The 16,922-nt window shown below is 43.2% G+C and overlaps 1 protein-coding gene across 1 annotated transcript; it reads left to right on the forward strand.

The window, feature by feature from the left end:
• Positions 1-5,392: 5,392 nt before the first annotated feature.
• LOC146485498 (uncharacterized) lies at positions 5,393-6,114 on the forward strand. The gene has a single exon (XM_085103199.1). The coding sequence runs from the start codon at positions 5,449-5,451 to the stop codon at positions 6,112-6,114; it is 666 nt and encodes a 221-aa protein (XP_084959325.1). The 5' UTR covers positions 5,393-5,448.
• Positions 6,115-16,922: the final 10,808 nt, after the last annotated feature.

The following is a 16,922-nucleotide window of genomic DNA, read 5'->3' on the forward strand; positions in this document are numbered from 1 at the left end:
GGTGGCGGATTTGGTGGAAGTGCAAACGCTGTCGAGGTATAATCGAGGCTACCGTTACCTTTTGACGGTGATAGACGTGTTGTCCAAATATGCTTGGGTTCAACCCCTCAAAGACAAGACGGGTGTTCAGTTGGTCAAAGCCTTCGAAAAGATCTTGAAGACAGGTCGACGTCCCATTCAATTGCAAACAGATCGTGGTAAAGAATTTTACAATAGAACGTTCCAAACTTTTTTGGAAAAAGAAAAGATCCATCATTTCTCCACGGAGGGAGATGCCAAAGCGTCTGTGGTGGAACGTTTTAATCGCACTTTAAAAACTCGCATGTACCGTTATTTCACGTCGGCCAACACACTGCGTTACGAAGATGTGCTTCAATCGTTGGTGAGAGGGTACAATGCGACAAAACATGGTAGTATCGGTATGCCTCCCAAAGATGTGACGATTAAAAATGAGAGAAGAGTATGGCAACGTCTTTACGGTCGACGATTAAAACCTGTTGGAAAGAAACCCAGGTTCCGTGTGGGGGATCGAGTGCGACTGAACAAGAAGCATCGTACCTTTAAGAAAGGGTATTTACCTGGTTGGACCGAGGAGGTTTTCACGGTAGATCGCGTCATCCGGGGTCCCGTGAACACATACAAAATACGCGAATTGGATGACACTCCCTTGGAAGGAACGTTCTATGAACAGGATTTACAAAAAGTGACTATGGGTGATGATGACGTGTTCAGAGTGGAAAAAGTACTTAAGAGAGAGAAAGGTCAAGCATTGGTGAAATGGAAAGGTTGGCCCGATAAGTACAACAGTTGGATATCAAGCAAAGAGTTGAAGAAACTGTGATGGCAATGCCCCACTCGTCGTTTTACGTGACACTGAACAGTCGTTCTAATTTGAACGAATTTACAGACAACGAGTCCCATCGATTCAAAAATCGATTGCATCATCCCTTGATTTTGAGAGAACCAGGATGGAGAGTGGGATTGTGTAGCATCTGCACCCCTTCAGCTCAACCCTATCTACGCGATCTATCCAGTCTTTTGACTGGAGAGAGAAGCAAGTCACTGATGAAATGGTCTTCCTGGACAGACGTTAAACTAACTGAGAGAACAAGAAAATATGTTGAAGAATCAATCGAAGTCGCAGTGGAGGACATGGAAAAGAAGGGTTACGTTACGTCTGGGGTGACCATGATGAAACATTTTGTTGATACGTATAATAGATACATATTTCAAGAAGCGGAAAAAGATGACAAGAGGGAATCAAGTAGTGGCAAAAAGTATTACCTGGATGTCAAAATGGATGGAAACGATATGGTCATCGACAACAGTAACGTTCATCGGTCTACCGGCGACGGTAGACCCGCTATCAGATTCAACAAGAAACTGGCCTTCAAAATGAAATGGTTTGAACCCACAGCGATTCAACACCGGACTATGCCCAACATCAAATTGGCCACCAATCTCATCGCGACTTTTTACGATCCTACGATACCTCAAGTCTTGGATGTGCAAAATTTTAAAGATCTAAACAGCACGATCTTTTTCAAGGAAGATGGAGATTTCATCCAACTCAGTGTGTTTTGCAGCTGGAGGTTCATCAATTTGAACGAAGCGTTTCGCTCCAATTGGTTGATCGACGATCGAACCATGCATGTCATGTCTGATGTGGTGAGCAGTAGCATCGTTGCAGACAGGACGGAGGATCTTCTGCGCACGTTTCACTATAAGAGGGAGAAAGGCTACGACATGTTTCATTTCGATCCTCCAAACGTCCACTACAGACCCGTGAGGAAAGCGTTTTTTGAAGTCATCGAAACTGCGTTTACGGAAACGGATGGGCAAGAAGTGAAATTCTACAGTGGAGATTGCACCATCACCTTGCATTTCAAGAGAGATTTTCTAGCCACATGAGCGATTCCTTTCACGTGACGGTCCTGAGTCAATCCGATCTGACTGAATTTCCTAAAAATGTAGCCAACAGCTTCAAGAACCGACTGGCCAATCCCCTTTTCTTGACGGGCGATGGATGGAAAGTGGGGCTCGCGAGCATTTCGTTACCTGATGCCCGAGTGAGCATTGAACCTCTGTTGCGAGGTCATCGTGGGGATCATTTGATGGCCTTGACATGGTATTATCGCTCGATCAACACGGAAAAACAAGGAAATCCCTTGGAGTATAGTACGGAACAAAAGAAGAACATTTGGGTGAAAGATGTCAGTGACGATGAAAATATCATCGATGGCGTCTCGTTCATGAAATCGATCATCTACAAGGCAGATACCTTCAGAGTCGCCTCCTACCAGAATGGTTACGCCATCTACGACGATGACGTGCATCCCTTGTTCTTGGAATTTAACTGGTTGCAAAATGGTGATTTACTCATCGACAATACAAATACGGCCAAAGGAAGGAAAGCAGGTATTCGATTCAGTGCCGAGTTGGCTAAGAAAATGAAATGGGTCGAATGGAACGCCTCGACCAAAAAATGGCTACTCGGTCAAAATTTGCTCATGGAACACTATCAGGAAACGGCTTTGCAAGAACCGACCGATTTAAACAGTGGAACAGTACAGAGTCCTAAACCCGTGTATTGGTATGTGGATGATTGGAGCCTACGTCTTAGTGTCTTCTGTAACTGGAGGTTCATCAATTTGAACAAGGCCTTTCACAATGTGATAGGAAATTCCACCAGAACGTTTCACGTCTATTCCGATGTCTGCGCCAGTACCCTGGTGGGTAACAAAGTCAAAGATCTCCTGCGAGAAGTACGATATAAAAGGGAGGGCAGAGGCGCAGTTTACTTTGAACCGCTTCACATTCAGTACATACCTGTCAGAAATCATATCATCGAGACGATCGAAGCTGAAGTTTCAGAATCGGAAACAGGTTATTTGGTGAACTTTGGAAAAGGAGAAGGTATCTTGACTCTACACTTCAAAAAGGATTCAGCATGAAAGGTGGAAGCTTGAATCGTTTCATGTCGGAACGTAACAAGCAAAAACAAGATGGTGGCAACATCAAACGAATGCTAAAGGACGTGTTGAAAGGAGGTGTACAAGGGGGTTTGGCTGGCTTGAGAAGTAGCCGGAGTTTATCGGATCTGAGAAGAAAACCTATAAAGGGATTTCGACAGGGCGCTAAAAGAAAAGCCAAGCAAATCCTTGGACGAGAAATCACGAAAAGAGCCAGAGACATCTTTGGAGTATGAGTCGACCCCTTCATTCTACCCCCCAACGCCTCAAGGCTGAAAAGGGGCTACCGCTACAACGTGGAGGTTTATTATTTTTAAACCCTACAACCATTGCAAAACTGAAACAGAGAGGAAAACGTAGAGGAAAAATGAGTCGACTTGGAAAAAGAAGGAGACAACGCGGTGGACGCATTTCTTCCGAGGTACCTCCACCACCTGGTTACGACATGGTCCGATATCTCCGGCGAAGGTATAAAAGAGGTCACAAACGCAAATGAACATCAATCAATCAAACATGGGAGACGCTACCGTGGCTCATGAACGGTCCAACGTGGAAGTCAATCCTAGTCTGAATTTGTTTGAAGTACCAGATACAGACATTTCCTACAATGGTTATCGCATGGTCATCATCAATCCCACCACCACGGGAATCACGCCTATGGAATTTGTGGTAAATCCTTCGGAGGATTACATTGATTTGAACCGGAGCTATTTCCAAATGAAACTGAGGCTCAAGTATACAGATAACACGAACATCGTGGCTGCGTCGCATCACATTGTCAACAACATGGCGCATTCCATTATCAAGTATCTCTCTGTGAGGCTCAATGGTACTTTGATCAGTCCACAGACAGACACCTATGCCTACAAAGCTTACTTTGAGACGCTCCTTAATTATAATCGAGATGAAGGAGACACGATCTTGGCGCCGCAAGGTTGGTTCAATGCCTTAGACCTGCCAGCACGATTGACAGCCAACACGGGTGCTGACACTCTGAACTCAGGCAGTCACACCGCTGGACAGACAACCAACCGAACCACCTTGGAAACAGCTACGGGAGATTATGTAGGCAAAGAAAAATGGTTGGTGTTCAAGCCTCATCTGGAAGTGTTTCACACTGGGAAGGTGTTGGTACCTCAAACAGAAGTCAAACTGCAATTTTTCTTCAATGATCCAGATTTCTGGACCTATGGAAGAACTCAACTTGCCACTGTTGCGAACAACAAAGCCATTCGATTGAATCCAGAGGACATTGAAATCAGATTCATGGTGTGTCAGCTGAGATTGAATTCCAACATGTTCAAGATTCTCGCAGTGCAGAGAGCTGCCACTCCTTATGCTGAGTATCCAGTGGTGAGAAGTGAAATCAGAACCTACACGTTCCAAGGGACAAGTGACAGTTGGGAGGAAAACAACATCTTTCAGAATAGGATTCCAGACCGGATGGTAGTAGGATTGCTGGATGCCAAAGCCTTCAATGGAGACAGAGATTATTACCCCTATGCCTTCCAAAAGTTTGGGTTGGAAACTATCAAGCAGATTGTGAGAGGGGAAGAATACCCCTACGAAACACTGGAATTAAGTGGTACCAATTCTACCAGAGATCCCTTGGGCTTCTTCCGATATGTGTTAGCCAGTGGAGCCAGAAAAAAGAGTGTGCCTACCATGCTGAAATACTCGGATTGGGGGCACAATAAGAACTGTACCCTCTTCATGTTTGACAATGTGGCCAGCGGAGATGCAGATTCAGCAGATCTGAACCCTAGACAGAGTGGAGACTTACAGATTAAGATAAAGTTCAATACTGCACCTAGAAAAGTCATTACCGTGATGATTTACGGTGAGTTTGAAAATCTGCTGGAAGTAGACAAGTTTGGAGGCGTGCTGTACAACATCTACGAGAGAAGCTAAAAAAAGAAGATGGAATCTGTTGCATTGAGTAACGTACAACTGGATTACTTGGCACGACAAGATCCATGCTTGAAACCTTATTATCGAGGAGCCTTGCCGTGTGATGGTTTGCCAACCAACGCCAGTCATCAACAGAGTGCTTACATCGTGAATACGGACGAGAAAAGTCAACCGGGTAAACATTGGATCGCCCTTTGGACACGAGACAATGTTTGCGAAGTGATGGACAGTTATGGATTACCTGTCGAGATTTACGAAGCCAAACCATTGGAAATCTGGTTGAAAAGATGGCCAACAATTGTGGCCAACGGACAAAGTCTCCAGAATGTGGACAGTAACAGTTGTGGTCATTATGCTCTGTTTTTTCTCAAAGCCAAAGCCAGAGGTTATAGCATGTCAGACTTTTTAAAACAGTTTTCAAAGCACGATTATGTTATGAATGATCACACCGTTGGACAAATGTTAAAATCGTTGATCGTGGATGAAACCGCATGGAACCACGTTTGTAAACTTAAGTGTGAGCAATCAAATAAAAGACGTTTGATATTGTGTATTCTTGTCAGTCATGAATCGATGCGGAAAGAAGTTCCAAATCAGAAATCCCTCGAGTACACTGGTCGTGGGTCCCTCCGGCAGTGGAAAAACCAAATGGACGGAACGATTGTTGTTGCAAAATTTGGATGTGTTTCAATCACCTCCCAAGACCATTCATTATTGTTACGGAGCGTGGCAGGATGGTTTCAAACGGATGAAAAAAAGGGGCATTCATTTTCACGAAGGCATTCCAGAGTTGAGCGATTTGACAAAATGGTTTCCTAAAGGTGGTATTTTGGTCATGGACGATTTAATGGATGAGGGAGGAAGCGACAAACGCGTCTTGGATTTGTTCACCAAACATTCTCATCACAGAAACATCACAGTCTTGTATCTTTGTCAAGACATGTTTCCGCCAGGTAAATATGCCAAGAGCATTTCAAGAAACGCGCATTACATTGTAGCCTTCAAAAACCCGAGAGATGGATTGGGTATTCGAAATCTGTTATTGCAATCGTTTCCCGCCAATTGGAAGGATGTACTTCGTGTCTTTCGTAAGGCTACGTCACGACCTTTTGGCTATCTCCTATTGGATCTTCACCCCGCGTCAGCCGATGACGTCAGACTCTACAGCTATATATTGAGAGACGAAGGCTTCACGCGCTGTTACAAGAACAGTCGAGATGGAGATGAATGAACAAGAGTGGAACGATGTCTTAAGCGGCGGAAAAGAAGTGTCGATTAGTGATTATTACAGTCGTGAAAAGGCTAAAACAAAAGACGAAGAAGAAATGAACGAAATCATCGTCAAAGAAATGATGCACAAAAAGAAAGAAGAAAGGTTGAAAAAAAGAGAGAGGGTGCTTCAAATGCCAAGACCTACCGAAGAAGAAAGAGAGGCGTCCGCCTTGAATGAACCGATGGACAAAGATGAGCAGAGAAAAAACGACAATCTGTTTCAAGAAAGCATCGAAGATATCTTTGAAAGTCACCTCGCTGGGATGTCTACAAATGACATGGATTACTGCGACATGCAAAATGTAGTGAATCTGATCAAGAATCGACAGTGGAAAAAGATAGCCTGGTATGTGGAAAAAGTCAACGAGACCTACTTTCGTGAACTCATCCAGACGCTATTGGAAACGACTGAAGAACATTTGTTCTATAGGATGTTGAAAGAAGAGATAGCTTACAAGATTTCCTTGCTGGATGAGTGGGACGAATTCCATAATCTCTTGGAAGAACCACTAAGAAAGGTATTTAAACTCATCGAGGATGAGAGGATTGATAAATTGAACACCTACATAGATGGTGTCAACTTCTTCCGAGACGAAGTGGAAGACCACAAGAGAACAGCAAGACTTAGATGGAAGAGGATCCTTACGCATCACCCACTGAATTTGACTTGGCTTTACAACGTGAAAGAGAACGAACCATGGCCGCAGCTGCCACAGGTGGACCGGGAGACCTCTTGTCGACCCAACGAGTAAGAAGAGCCTTCACTCCTCTTCTTCCAGCAGGAGTCGGTACAGGGGGAATTCAGTCACCAAGAAGACAAGATATTATTGGAGATGCCTTGAGTCAATCCAACATTGAACTTGAGCAATCACAAACACCGCCACAACCTAGAACATCGACACCGGCTGGCATTGGTCTGCCCGGAGCCCGGAGAGCCCGGAGAGTGACTCCACCAGGTCCACCGCCTTGGACACCTCCTGACGATGATCAAATACCCTCCCCAGCCACGGTAGCGCGGAGACAAAGACGTAGACGAGAAAGAGGAAGAACCACTACGACCACAGCCACGACTACAACCGCAGGTGGAAGAGGAAGAAGAAGAAGAACTCCACGCAGAAGAAGAAGAACTCCGCAAAGAAGTCCGCGTACCGTGGCTGGTGGTACTCCAACCACCCCGACTTCACCCTTCAATCAAGATGATATGCAACAACAACTTCAAACGTTACTCAACGATCAAAGACAAACAGCCGCTGGCCGTAGAATTGCGGGCATTACAACCACCAATACAATCACTACCACTTATAAGGATGGAGGCACACCCACTGTCAGCAGATCATCCTCGAGAGTATCCGCATGAACGATGCCTCTCCAAGTGTGTATGACAGAGGATCCATCCATAGAGGGAGAGTTACTTCAAAAACTAGATTCGTTGTATTGCTTCTATCACAAACAATGGTGGTGTCATCGTCGGATGTATTATCATTTCAGACGTTGTCATGGTCTTCTCAACGGTGCTTCGATACTCATCATGGCGATTGGTATGATCGTGGGCCCCGTTTTCGAAAACAGCATCATCGTTACTATTTTGTCAGCAGTAGGCTCAGTCATCAAAGGATGGAACGATTTCAAAAAATTTTCCTTGAAGATGGACATGTCTCAGTTTGCCTTCACGACCTACGAAAAGACCTTGATAGAACTAAGAAGTTATGCGAGAGGATTACCGTTAGATGAATTGGACGGGTTTCTCATCAAGATGCAAACTCTGGATGAAACCGTATCTGACTTTGCTTCACCCATCACGGACAAATGTTCACAACAATATGAAATCAATTTCGACTACATCCCGCTAGACTCCTCATAGCCAACTCTTTAAAAGGGGGAACAAGTGCAAAAAAAAATCACTCCGCCATGGCTAACAAGCAAAACAGGATTAAACGTCAAAGAAGACGAAGAGCGGAAGCAAGGCGAAAAAGACGTTATGGTCATGTCTATGTCGGTGGACAGTTGAAAGATGTATTGATGGCTGGTGCAAAGTTAGGATGGAGATTGGGAACAGATAAACGTTATAAAAGAATGGGGGCGATCGGAGCCAGAGGTCATTACAGAAGAAATCCAAGACCTTGGGAAAGATGAATAACGTCAAACGCAATTTACCCTTCATCAAATCCATTTTTCGTCAAGCCAATCGTTACAAGAGGCAAGAGATGTTGAGACATGCCAATAAGAATCAGATCAATGCTGTGAGTGAAATCGTGCTTAACCTGTTGAAGAAAAAAATTCCTGTCAAACCACCTCTGATGGCGCAATTGAGACAGCATAAAAGGGCGTTACGCGAGATAGGAAGAAAGAAAAATTCCATCAAGCGTCGAAGACAGGTGTTGATGAGACAAAGAGGACGTGGATTGTGGACATCGATGAACCATCTACTCTGTCAATGTCTGCTCAGACGTTGAAATCAATAGTGGGTTTGTTACAAGAAGCCAACGCCAAGTACAACGCCTTGGAAGAACAACATAAGGAATTGCAAATACGGTATAATAGAGTGGAACAAGAACTCATCCATCTGAAATTTTCCATATTCTGCGAGGACTGCTGTAAAAGAGTAATCGGTGAAGGGGGAGGCGAAGTTTGCAGACAGTGCAGTATCAAGTTGGACAAGGTATTGGATCTATTGCAAATATTAGACAAGCTATGGAAGAAGTCTTAATGGTCCCTCCCAAGGACATGGAAAGATTGGTTCAATACTACAAAGGAGAATTGACCGAAAATGCCTTACTCAACAAAGCAGCAAGAATGGCTGCCAAACGAGATCTACTACTCAAAAGCAAACTGCCCGCTGGCATCATCAAAGCCAAGATCAAACCACTTTCCAGAGAATTACATCATCTCACCAAACGAGTCAGACGCGGTCCAATCGGTGGAATGGGAGGACAATTGCAAGAGGATGAGGACGACGATGCATTAGTGACGGGCCCCATGGAACAAGTGATCAAAAAAATCATAAAAGGCACGCCTGCAAAAAAATCAGTCAAAAAAGAAACACCTTCTCCTGCTACCATTGCTGCTGCTTCCGGCAAGAAAAAAACACCTACGTCCAGTACCTACAGACAAGAACTTCTCAAGCAAACCGCTGAGTTGCGGCAAAGAATAAAAACCAGACGACAAACGGAAGTGGAAAAGTTGAAAACGATACCTGGTTGGACAACCTGGGACAAACCTGTCAAACGAAAGTTGAAAGACGAACTTTAAAATGGCACGAAAGCGAGTGCAAAGAAAAAAAAAGCGTAAACGAGTTCAAAGAAAAAAACGCAGACAACAACGTGGGAGAGGTCCGGACGTACAAAAATGGATCTCCAAACTAGGGGTTGAATTTCATCCCCCTGGTTACCAATACCTGGGGCCTGGTACCAAATTGGAAAAACGATTGCAGCGAGGGGATCCTGGCAAAAATCGATTGGATCGCATTGCCAAGCAACACGACATCGACTATTCAAAAGCCAAAAACATCAGAGACAAGTGGAAAGCGGATGAAAAAATGGTCAAGGCCATCGATCGTTTACCCGGCAAAAAGAGTGTGTTGGAACGCGTGTCAAGGGGCATCATCAACATCAAAAGACGAATGCATTTGTAACTTTCTTTATTGTGACAACTTTATTTTTTCTTAACAAAATAAAAGTTGATTGTTCATTGTTTATAAGTGTCCATTGTCAATTTCTTCATTCTCAATTGATTGATCTTAAAAACCATCCAATCCTGTACTATACGACACTCCGCCACGGCACAGTGAGCGATCCCCGTACCCATGTGATGACCACAATCCCATACTTCCTGGCCACACCCCAAATGCATCAGCTCAAGCACTTTCGGGCAGCCAAATTCCTCCAGATTGACAGAAGGGATGTCAAGTTTACTCAACAGTTCCTTTTCGATGTGACCCCCTTTGTACGCCACCATCATTTTTTCATTTGTTTTGTACTGTTTGTACAAGTTGACAACATCCACAGGCAGTTGATCTTGGGGTTTGGCATTCTCAAAATGCGTGGGTGTAAATGGCAAACCGTGAATCCGACGAGTCACATACAGTACTTGCTTCACTTGACTGGGTAACAGATCGGTGTACTTCATGGGCATCTCATAAAAATGTTGACCAAAACCACCAAGGTAGTGAGCGTACCCCAACTCGCGTACATAAAACTTGGGTAAAAAGTACCCCTCCATGTCGATGATCAAACAGATCCTTTCCAGGGCACTCTTTTCCGCTTCAGTCAAATACTCGCTGAGGAGACTCATCTTCGAGACAACTCACAAAACGAATGATAATGACTCAAATCAACTCAGACTTAAATGAGACTATCCCTAACAGAATTGTGGGTAAAAAAGAACCGGGGGGATGGGGGGGTACCCCCTCCTTCTATTGGACCACGTGACCAAGTCCATTCAAATGTATAAAAGACAAAGACCGCTTTTGTCACAATCATACTCCATCATGAATCAGCTACGATGCAGCAGAAGGTTGAGGGGATTGAGACCAGAAATTCCCAACCCATCATTTCGCTGTTTTTGTTTACGCGAAGGAGATGCTTGTCTCGGGGGAGCGATCACACTCAGTTGTTGTCGACAATGCCTTCACTCGAGCTGTTTTCAGCAATGGCGGAGAACGCATTCTACTTGCCCACTATGCAGAAGTGAAAACCCTACGAGTGCCATACAGCTACAAAGAGAAGAACGACCCATACAGCTACAAAGAGAAGAACAACCACGCCGACCCAATCTCGAAAGCATGTCGATCGCTGAAGTCGTCGCACGTTTAGAAGGATTGTTGGACATGGATGTGTTGCAACGCGAATTGGAACAAGTGAGTAGCATGTTTCTTTGCATAGAACCCTTGGGTGTACAAAAAGCTATATTTATCATCTGTACATTGGTAGCTAACAATGAAATAGATCTATATCATTGCCTCGAACTCGATGTTGATTGTACCACATTCACTGAATCGGAAAAACAAACCATTTCATCACTCTACAACATCATCACTCGTTCAACATTACAAACATCAATTGTGACGACATTTTTAAGACCCGTGGGTAGGAACAGTAACATTAACTTTGTGAACGAACACCGAACCCACATTGTTCCACCTCGTCACTTACTCGAAAGGGCTTTCGACTATGACGAGCAAAGAATCCTCTTTGAGTTACACTTCATGAGAGTAAATGAAGAATTCTTGAGAAATGGTGGTGAAGCAACAAGACAACTTGTATTTTCAATTCGCCTCCACAGATATCGTCCACACTTCATTTGAATGACGATTATATTTTGCAAATCAACGATGCTGCAAGACTAACCCTGCGTTTACTGTTAACTTTAATTCGACAAGCCTTGGTAAACTCGGAAACTCAAACATTGGCCATGGAAATCATACTTTCAATACATGGAAATGGATTTGCACCATTTATTGACTTTCTAACTCAACTTTCAAATGTGATACTACCAGGAAGAGCAAACGCCATTCATTTTACCATCGAAGAATGGTATCAAGACAATAGTTACACATTCGGTGTATTCAACATACTAAACATGGCTTGCATCATCGGAAACAAACGAACTATTTGCGTATTAGGATTGCGACAATATGAATTGATAACGATTGATAATAACAATTCTTTTTCATCAGATATATCGTCATAACAGCACAACCCTGTCACTCACTCAAGTACTAAAATTAGTGAGAGCTTTATACAACGCTTTAACGCATCAAGATTTGAACGGGAGAGGAGACATTACCAAAGTGGATATCGGATTAGCCGTCACTCCACCCAGAGAAGCCATAAGAAATCGCATCAGTCTTCCCATGGAATGGTTGTTCATGAAAAATTTAATAACAAACTTTATTCCAAACCGCCTGTTTAACACTCTTCAACTTCATCAATGCCTGAACGGTCGAGTCATAGTTGATGCAATCAGAAATCATCTTCATGTTCGTTATAATCGCAATTATTACTTTTTAAGTTGCCGCATAAGGGTTCATACAACAACTTCTTCTCATGCTTTCCTCAACGATTGGACCATTCATTGATATCCTTACTTTCACTTCCAGGTATTAGAACCCTTCGATATCAATGAAGTACACTCATTTATTGATGCGTTGCATACCACATTGTCGCAAGAAGAATGGTGGGATCAAGTGATAAGAGACATCTACATTGTGTTCTCCGTGGCACGCGAAAGGACCACCATTAATGACGGATTTCACGAATGCGACATGTTAATTAACTCTCTGTTACCTCGAGGCTTACATCACACCAGTTTTGTTCGCGAATTTCAGCGTGGTGTGCACCATTTGAAAATAACTTCCTGGCACATAAGAGCTTTCTCCGATAACAGTTCGATTTTCAATGATAACAATATTGGCATACGTTGGTATGATGATGAGTTACATTGGTTACCACGTTTAAGGTTTTCATGATTTTTTTGCATCAACAGTTCGATTTTGACTCCTTCGTTCGACCATTTCAGCCATGGTATATGAGGAGATTGCTACATGAAGTTGCAGAAAGATATAAAGAACCATACAGAGGGATCATATCCTCATCAAGCATACATCCTCATCAACCAATTTTCATTAACTTGACAATAACTTGTCCTTGGGTGTATCAATACCAATCAGAATATCATGTAAAAAGGATTTTAGATTTCTTCCTCAAAAGCGATATGTACGTTCTACATCGTATTAATTTCATTCAAGCTAGCATTACGACCATCCCTTATTTTCACGTTTATTGGTTATTGTAAGATTTTTTTCCATTGTATCAACAGTTTGATTTTGACTCCTTCGTTTACCCATTTCACCCGGATTGCATAAGAGAGGTGTTAGAAGAAATTATGACACGTTACAGAGGAGCTGACAACGTGGGGCGACAACGTTGGTGGGCAACGTTGGTGAGCAACGACCTTCAACGACGCCAACCACATTCTCCAATTCCTCTCATTGAAATCAGTATGTTAATAGCGTTGCACACTAACGAAGAACGTCACATGGCTGAAGACAAAATAAAAAACATTATACACTTTTTCTTGAGCCAACACATGTACGTTCTAAGCCCATGTACTTTCGATTTCTTCCCCGGACGTGTTCACGCAGAAAATCCATTCTTGTACATAGATGCTTACAGCATATCTTCAATGACAGCATTTTACGTTTAAAAGCTGTTTAAAACTGTTATAAAACTTCAATAAAACGTTTTTTCCTTCTGAACTTGTCTCCATCCTTGAGGCTATATAAGGAGTAAATACAAAAAAGTATGACATCAGATTTAACTCCCTCCTCTGACTGGGACGGTTGGACACCTCCTGACTCATCCAACATGGTGACAGAAAAATTCACGAACGTTGATAAAATAAGTGACATTCCCACCCTTGGTTCCGATCAAGATGTGGCCGAGCTGGCGAGTGCCTTGGCTGAAGCCGACATGCAACCCCAAGCACGACGACGACGAAAAAGTCGTAAACGGCGACGAACTTTGAGCACCACAGCGTTAGCAGGTAGCAGACGAAAATTACCCAAAATCCGCGTGGGCGGTAGAAGAAAAAAAAGAAGAGCTGCCCAAGCTGAACTGGATGCCTTGAGTACCATGGCTACGATGGAAGGCCCCGTTTTCCCAAGAAAAAGAAAAACGAGCGGGAAAAGAGCCAGACGAATCTTGAAAAGCAATGGCAGAAAAATACCCCTACCCACTGTCAGGAAAATGATCAAAGCCAGCAAAGGAGGCATATGGTTGGACAGCCGAGCTACTCTCAACAGTCTCATCTCCAAGATCACGTGGGCTAAAGTTCCACTTGTGCAATTGTTAAGACGCTGAATCATTAAAGGTTGTTGCTTGTACATCACGTGTCGTCTTGATTGACCTTTGACCTCCCCCAACACGCATGCGCATGCGCCGCGCTCTAAAAATGACGTCATGACGTCATATCTAAAAATAGAGTTGATGACGTCACACTGCTCGACGCTGATTGGTCCATTCGCGTCACGTGGTATCATCTCTGTGTCCTGATTGGTTACGCCCTAAACCGCCCTTATTTACTACTGATGATGATGAATGATATTGATATTGATGATGATAACGATGGTGATGAAGATGATGACGACGATGATGATAATGATGATGAGTGATATTGATGACGAATAATGATAATGATGATGATGATGAGGATGAGGATGATAAGAGTGATGATGATGTATGATATTGATATTGATGATGATGACGATTATGATGATGATGAGTCATATTGATATTGATGATGATGATGATGATGATGAGTGATATTGATATTGATGATGATGAATGATATTGATGATGATGATGATGATGATGATAATGAATATTGATATTGATGATGATGATGATGATGATGAATGATATTGATGATGATGATGATGATGATAATATTGATGATGATGATGATGATGATGATGATGATGATGATGATGATGAATGATATTGATGATGATGATGATGATGATGAATGATATTGATGATGATGATGATGATGATGATGATGATGATGATGATGATGATGATGATAACGACCATGACCACGATACTGTCATGATCCAATGTCTGTTATTGTCGAGAGCTTAAGAATTGGATAATGTTTTGGATTCTGTGGTCATGGTGTGATAACAATATATTGAAATTGTGTTTTTGCTCTTAATTTTTAGTTTTTTCTGGGCCTCCTGATTTCACGTCACATGGAAACACATTGTCACTCCAACATTACAGTGAAATATCCCGACTATCCGTGGCTCCAATGCATCCAGCGTCACACCATACCCAATGGTCTGCATCCTAATGATCAGCTTCAAACCCACGGAATGAAAATGGTTAGTCCAGTACCACAGTACACCCATTTTCCAGCTGCAGAACCATTGTCCCCACACTCAGTTTCCAGCCTCAACAACATGGTTCCCTATTGGCCAGTCGTTCGTCCAGTCACTTCAGACTACCTTCAGCCTCGCCTCAACCGATCAAGGCAAAGAAAACATCTTCAATATGGGCAGGAGCCCATTGGTCAGTCTTTTCCTTGTGGGTTGGGAATGGGGAGTAAATAGCAGCTCTGGATGAACCTTACAAAGCACACTTTATACACACACGTTCGGCCAGAAGTCAGCGGACTTCTTATTCGGCTTAATTTAACTGTAGTTTAATTAGTTAATGGGTCCCCTGGGTATGGTTCGCGAGCCTCCCCTGAAATTTTCTGTGGGTTGGTATTCGGATAGGTATCGGATTGCATTCGGTAGTGATTTTTTTCCAAATTTAATTTTTCGTCTTTTGTTCGATATTTTTTCGATCGGCACATTTTTCATCGAGTTCATCGGCTTTTCGGAAACGCCGTTCGTCATCGTCATCATCGTCTCCGTGGCGTTCTCCCGCTTAGTTGCGCAAAATCAATATTGATATATTACGCTTCACTTGACAGTCCAAGCGCTGTAAAAAGTGAGGTTTTTCATCGTAAGGTTCAACCAGACTTTAATTAAATAACAGAATTTAGTAAACTGGAGACGTAAGGCCATTCAGCTGTTGTAGGGAGACCTTATTTGGCCACTCTTTACAAGTTTAATGGTTTTTCTAGTTACAGGTAGATAGTTAGCCAGGCTCGCAATTTTGGACGGCTACTGCCTTTTCAAAGCGCCTCGTAATTGCCAAGAAAATTATCGCTATAGGGTTTAGGGTGGTGCACGCTGGGCATCATGAACAAAGACGGTAGCCTAGCGCCGAATTTGCGGGCGTAGATCAGTTCTCAGGAAAATCTAGACTTCATAACACTATTCAGATCGGCTTTTTGCTTTTTTTTTTTTCATCCTAAGCGCTCCCTCTTCCCCACCCCCTGCGTTTCTCCGGTCTGAATGGGGTTATAATAGTTGGGTATCATGGGACAATGCATACACCTTACTTTAGATCGTTTACGTACGTAGCCTTCGAGACAAATCTACGACGGAGAATCATCACAGCACCTGGAGCCGCACCATAGGCAGTCCAACAGTTAGCAAAGATCTAGATAGTACAGTAGTTTCAGGATTATGAAGTGGCAGGCATTTAGAAGGTTTTTCTTGCTATGGCAGTGTGGACATTGAGACGAATACGAAAGCCAATTCGTCATAAGCGAATTCACGTATATCTGTTTCTTTGTTGATCTTGCCTGGTGGGAGGAGTCTTCTCTGCAAATGAGGAAGGCCTGCATTGCACCTTGTGGGCGAGAGAGCTTAGATCGTCTACAAATCGTAGGCGTATGTAGTCTTCACAACCTATGGAGACTGGTATAGTACGAAACGTCCCTAAGACTTCATTGGTCCTGTACTGGTACAACGCTGGCACTGTATTGGCACTGCTTTGGTGCTGGCCGGTCGAAGAAAGAAGACCAAAGATCATCTCGCGCCAGGGGTAAGCTAAGGTAGCTAAGGTAATCAATGAAAGTAGACGAGGTAGTTGCCAAAACGGCGATGGAAGGAGACGACGAACCAAGGATCCGGACCCGAAAAAGGTAAAAAAAAAAAATCTTTTGTACCATGAACGTATTTGACTACCACGCACCACATTACGTTTTTCCTTCGGCTTGCAATTGGCAATGACTTAATTGGCTGGAAAGGAAAAAGACTCACATCCAACCTGAAGTGATTATAGCAGCTGTAGTCAAAATATCTTCTTGTGCAAATGGTTTGGTTTTCGACTTAGGAAGAAGAGTGCAGACATTGCAGACAGCATATAGCAG

The sequence above is a fragment of the Pavona decussata genome, unplaced genomic scaffold, assembly GCF_977016875.1.
Source record: "Pavona decussata unplaced genomic scaffold, jaPavDecu1.1 SCAFFOLD_26, whole genome shotgun sequence".
Classification (NCBI taxonomy): Eukaryota; Metazoa; Cnidaria; class Anthozoa; order Scleractinia; family Agariciidae; genus Pavona; species Pavona decussata.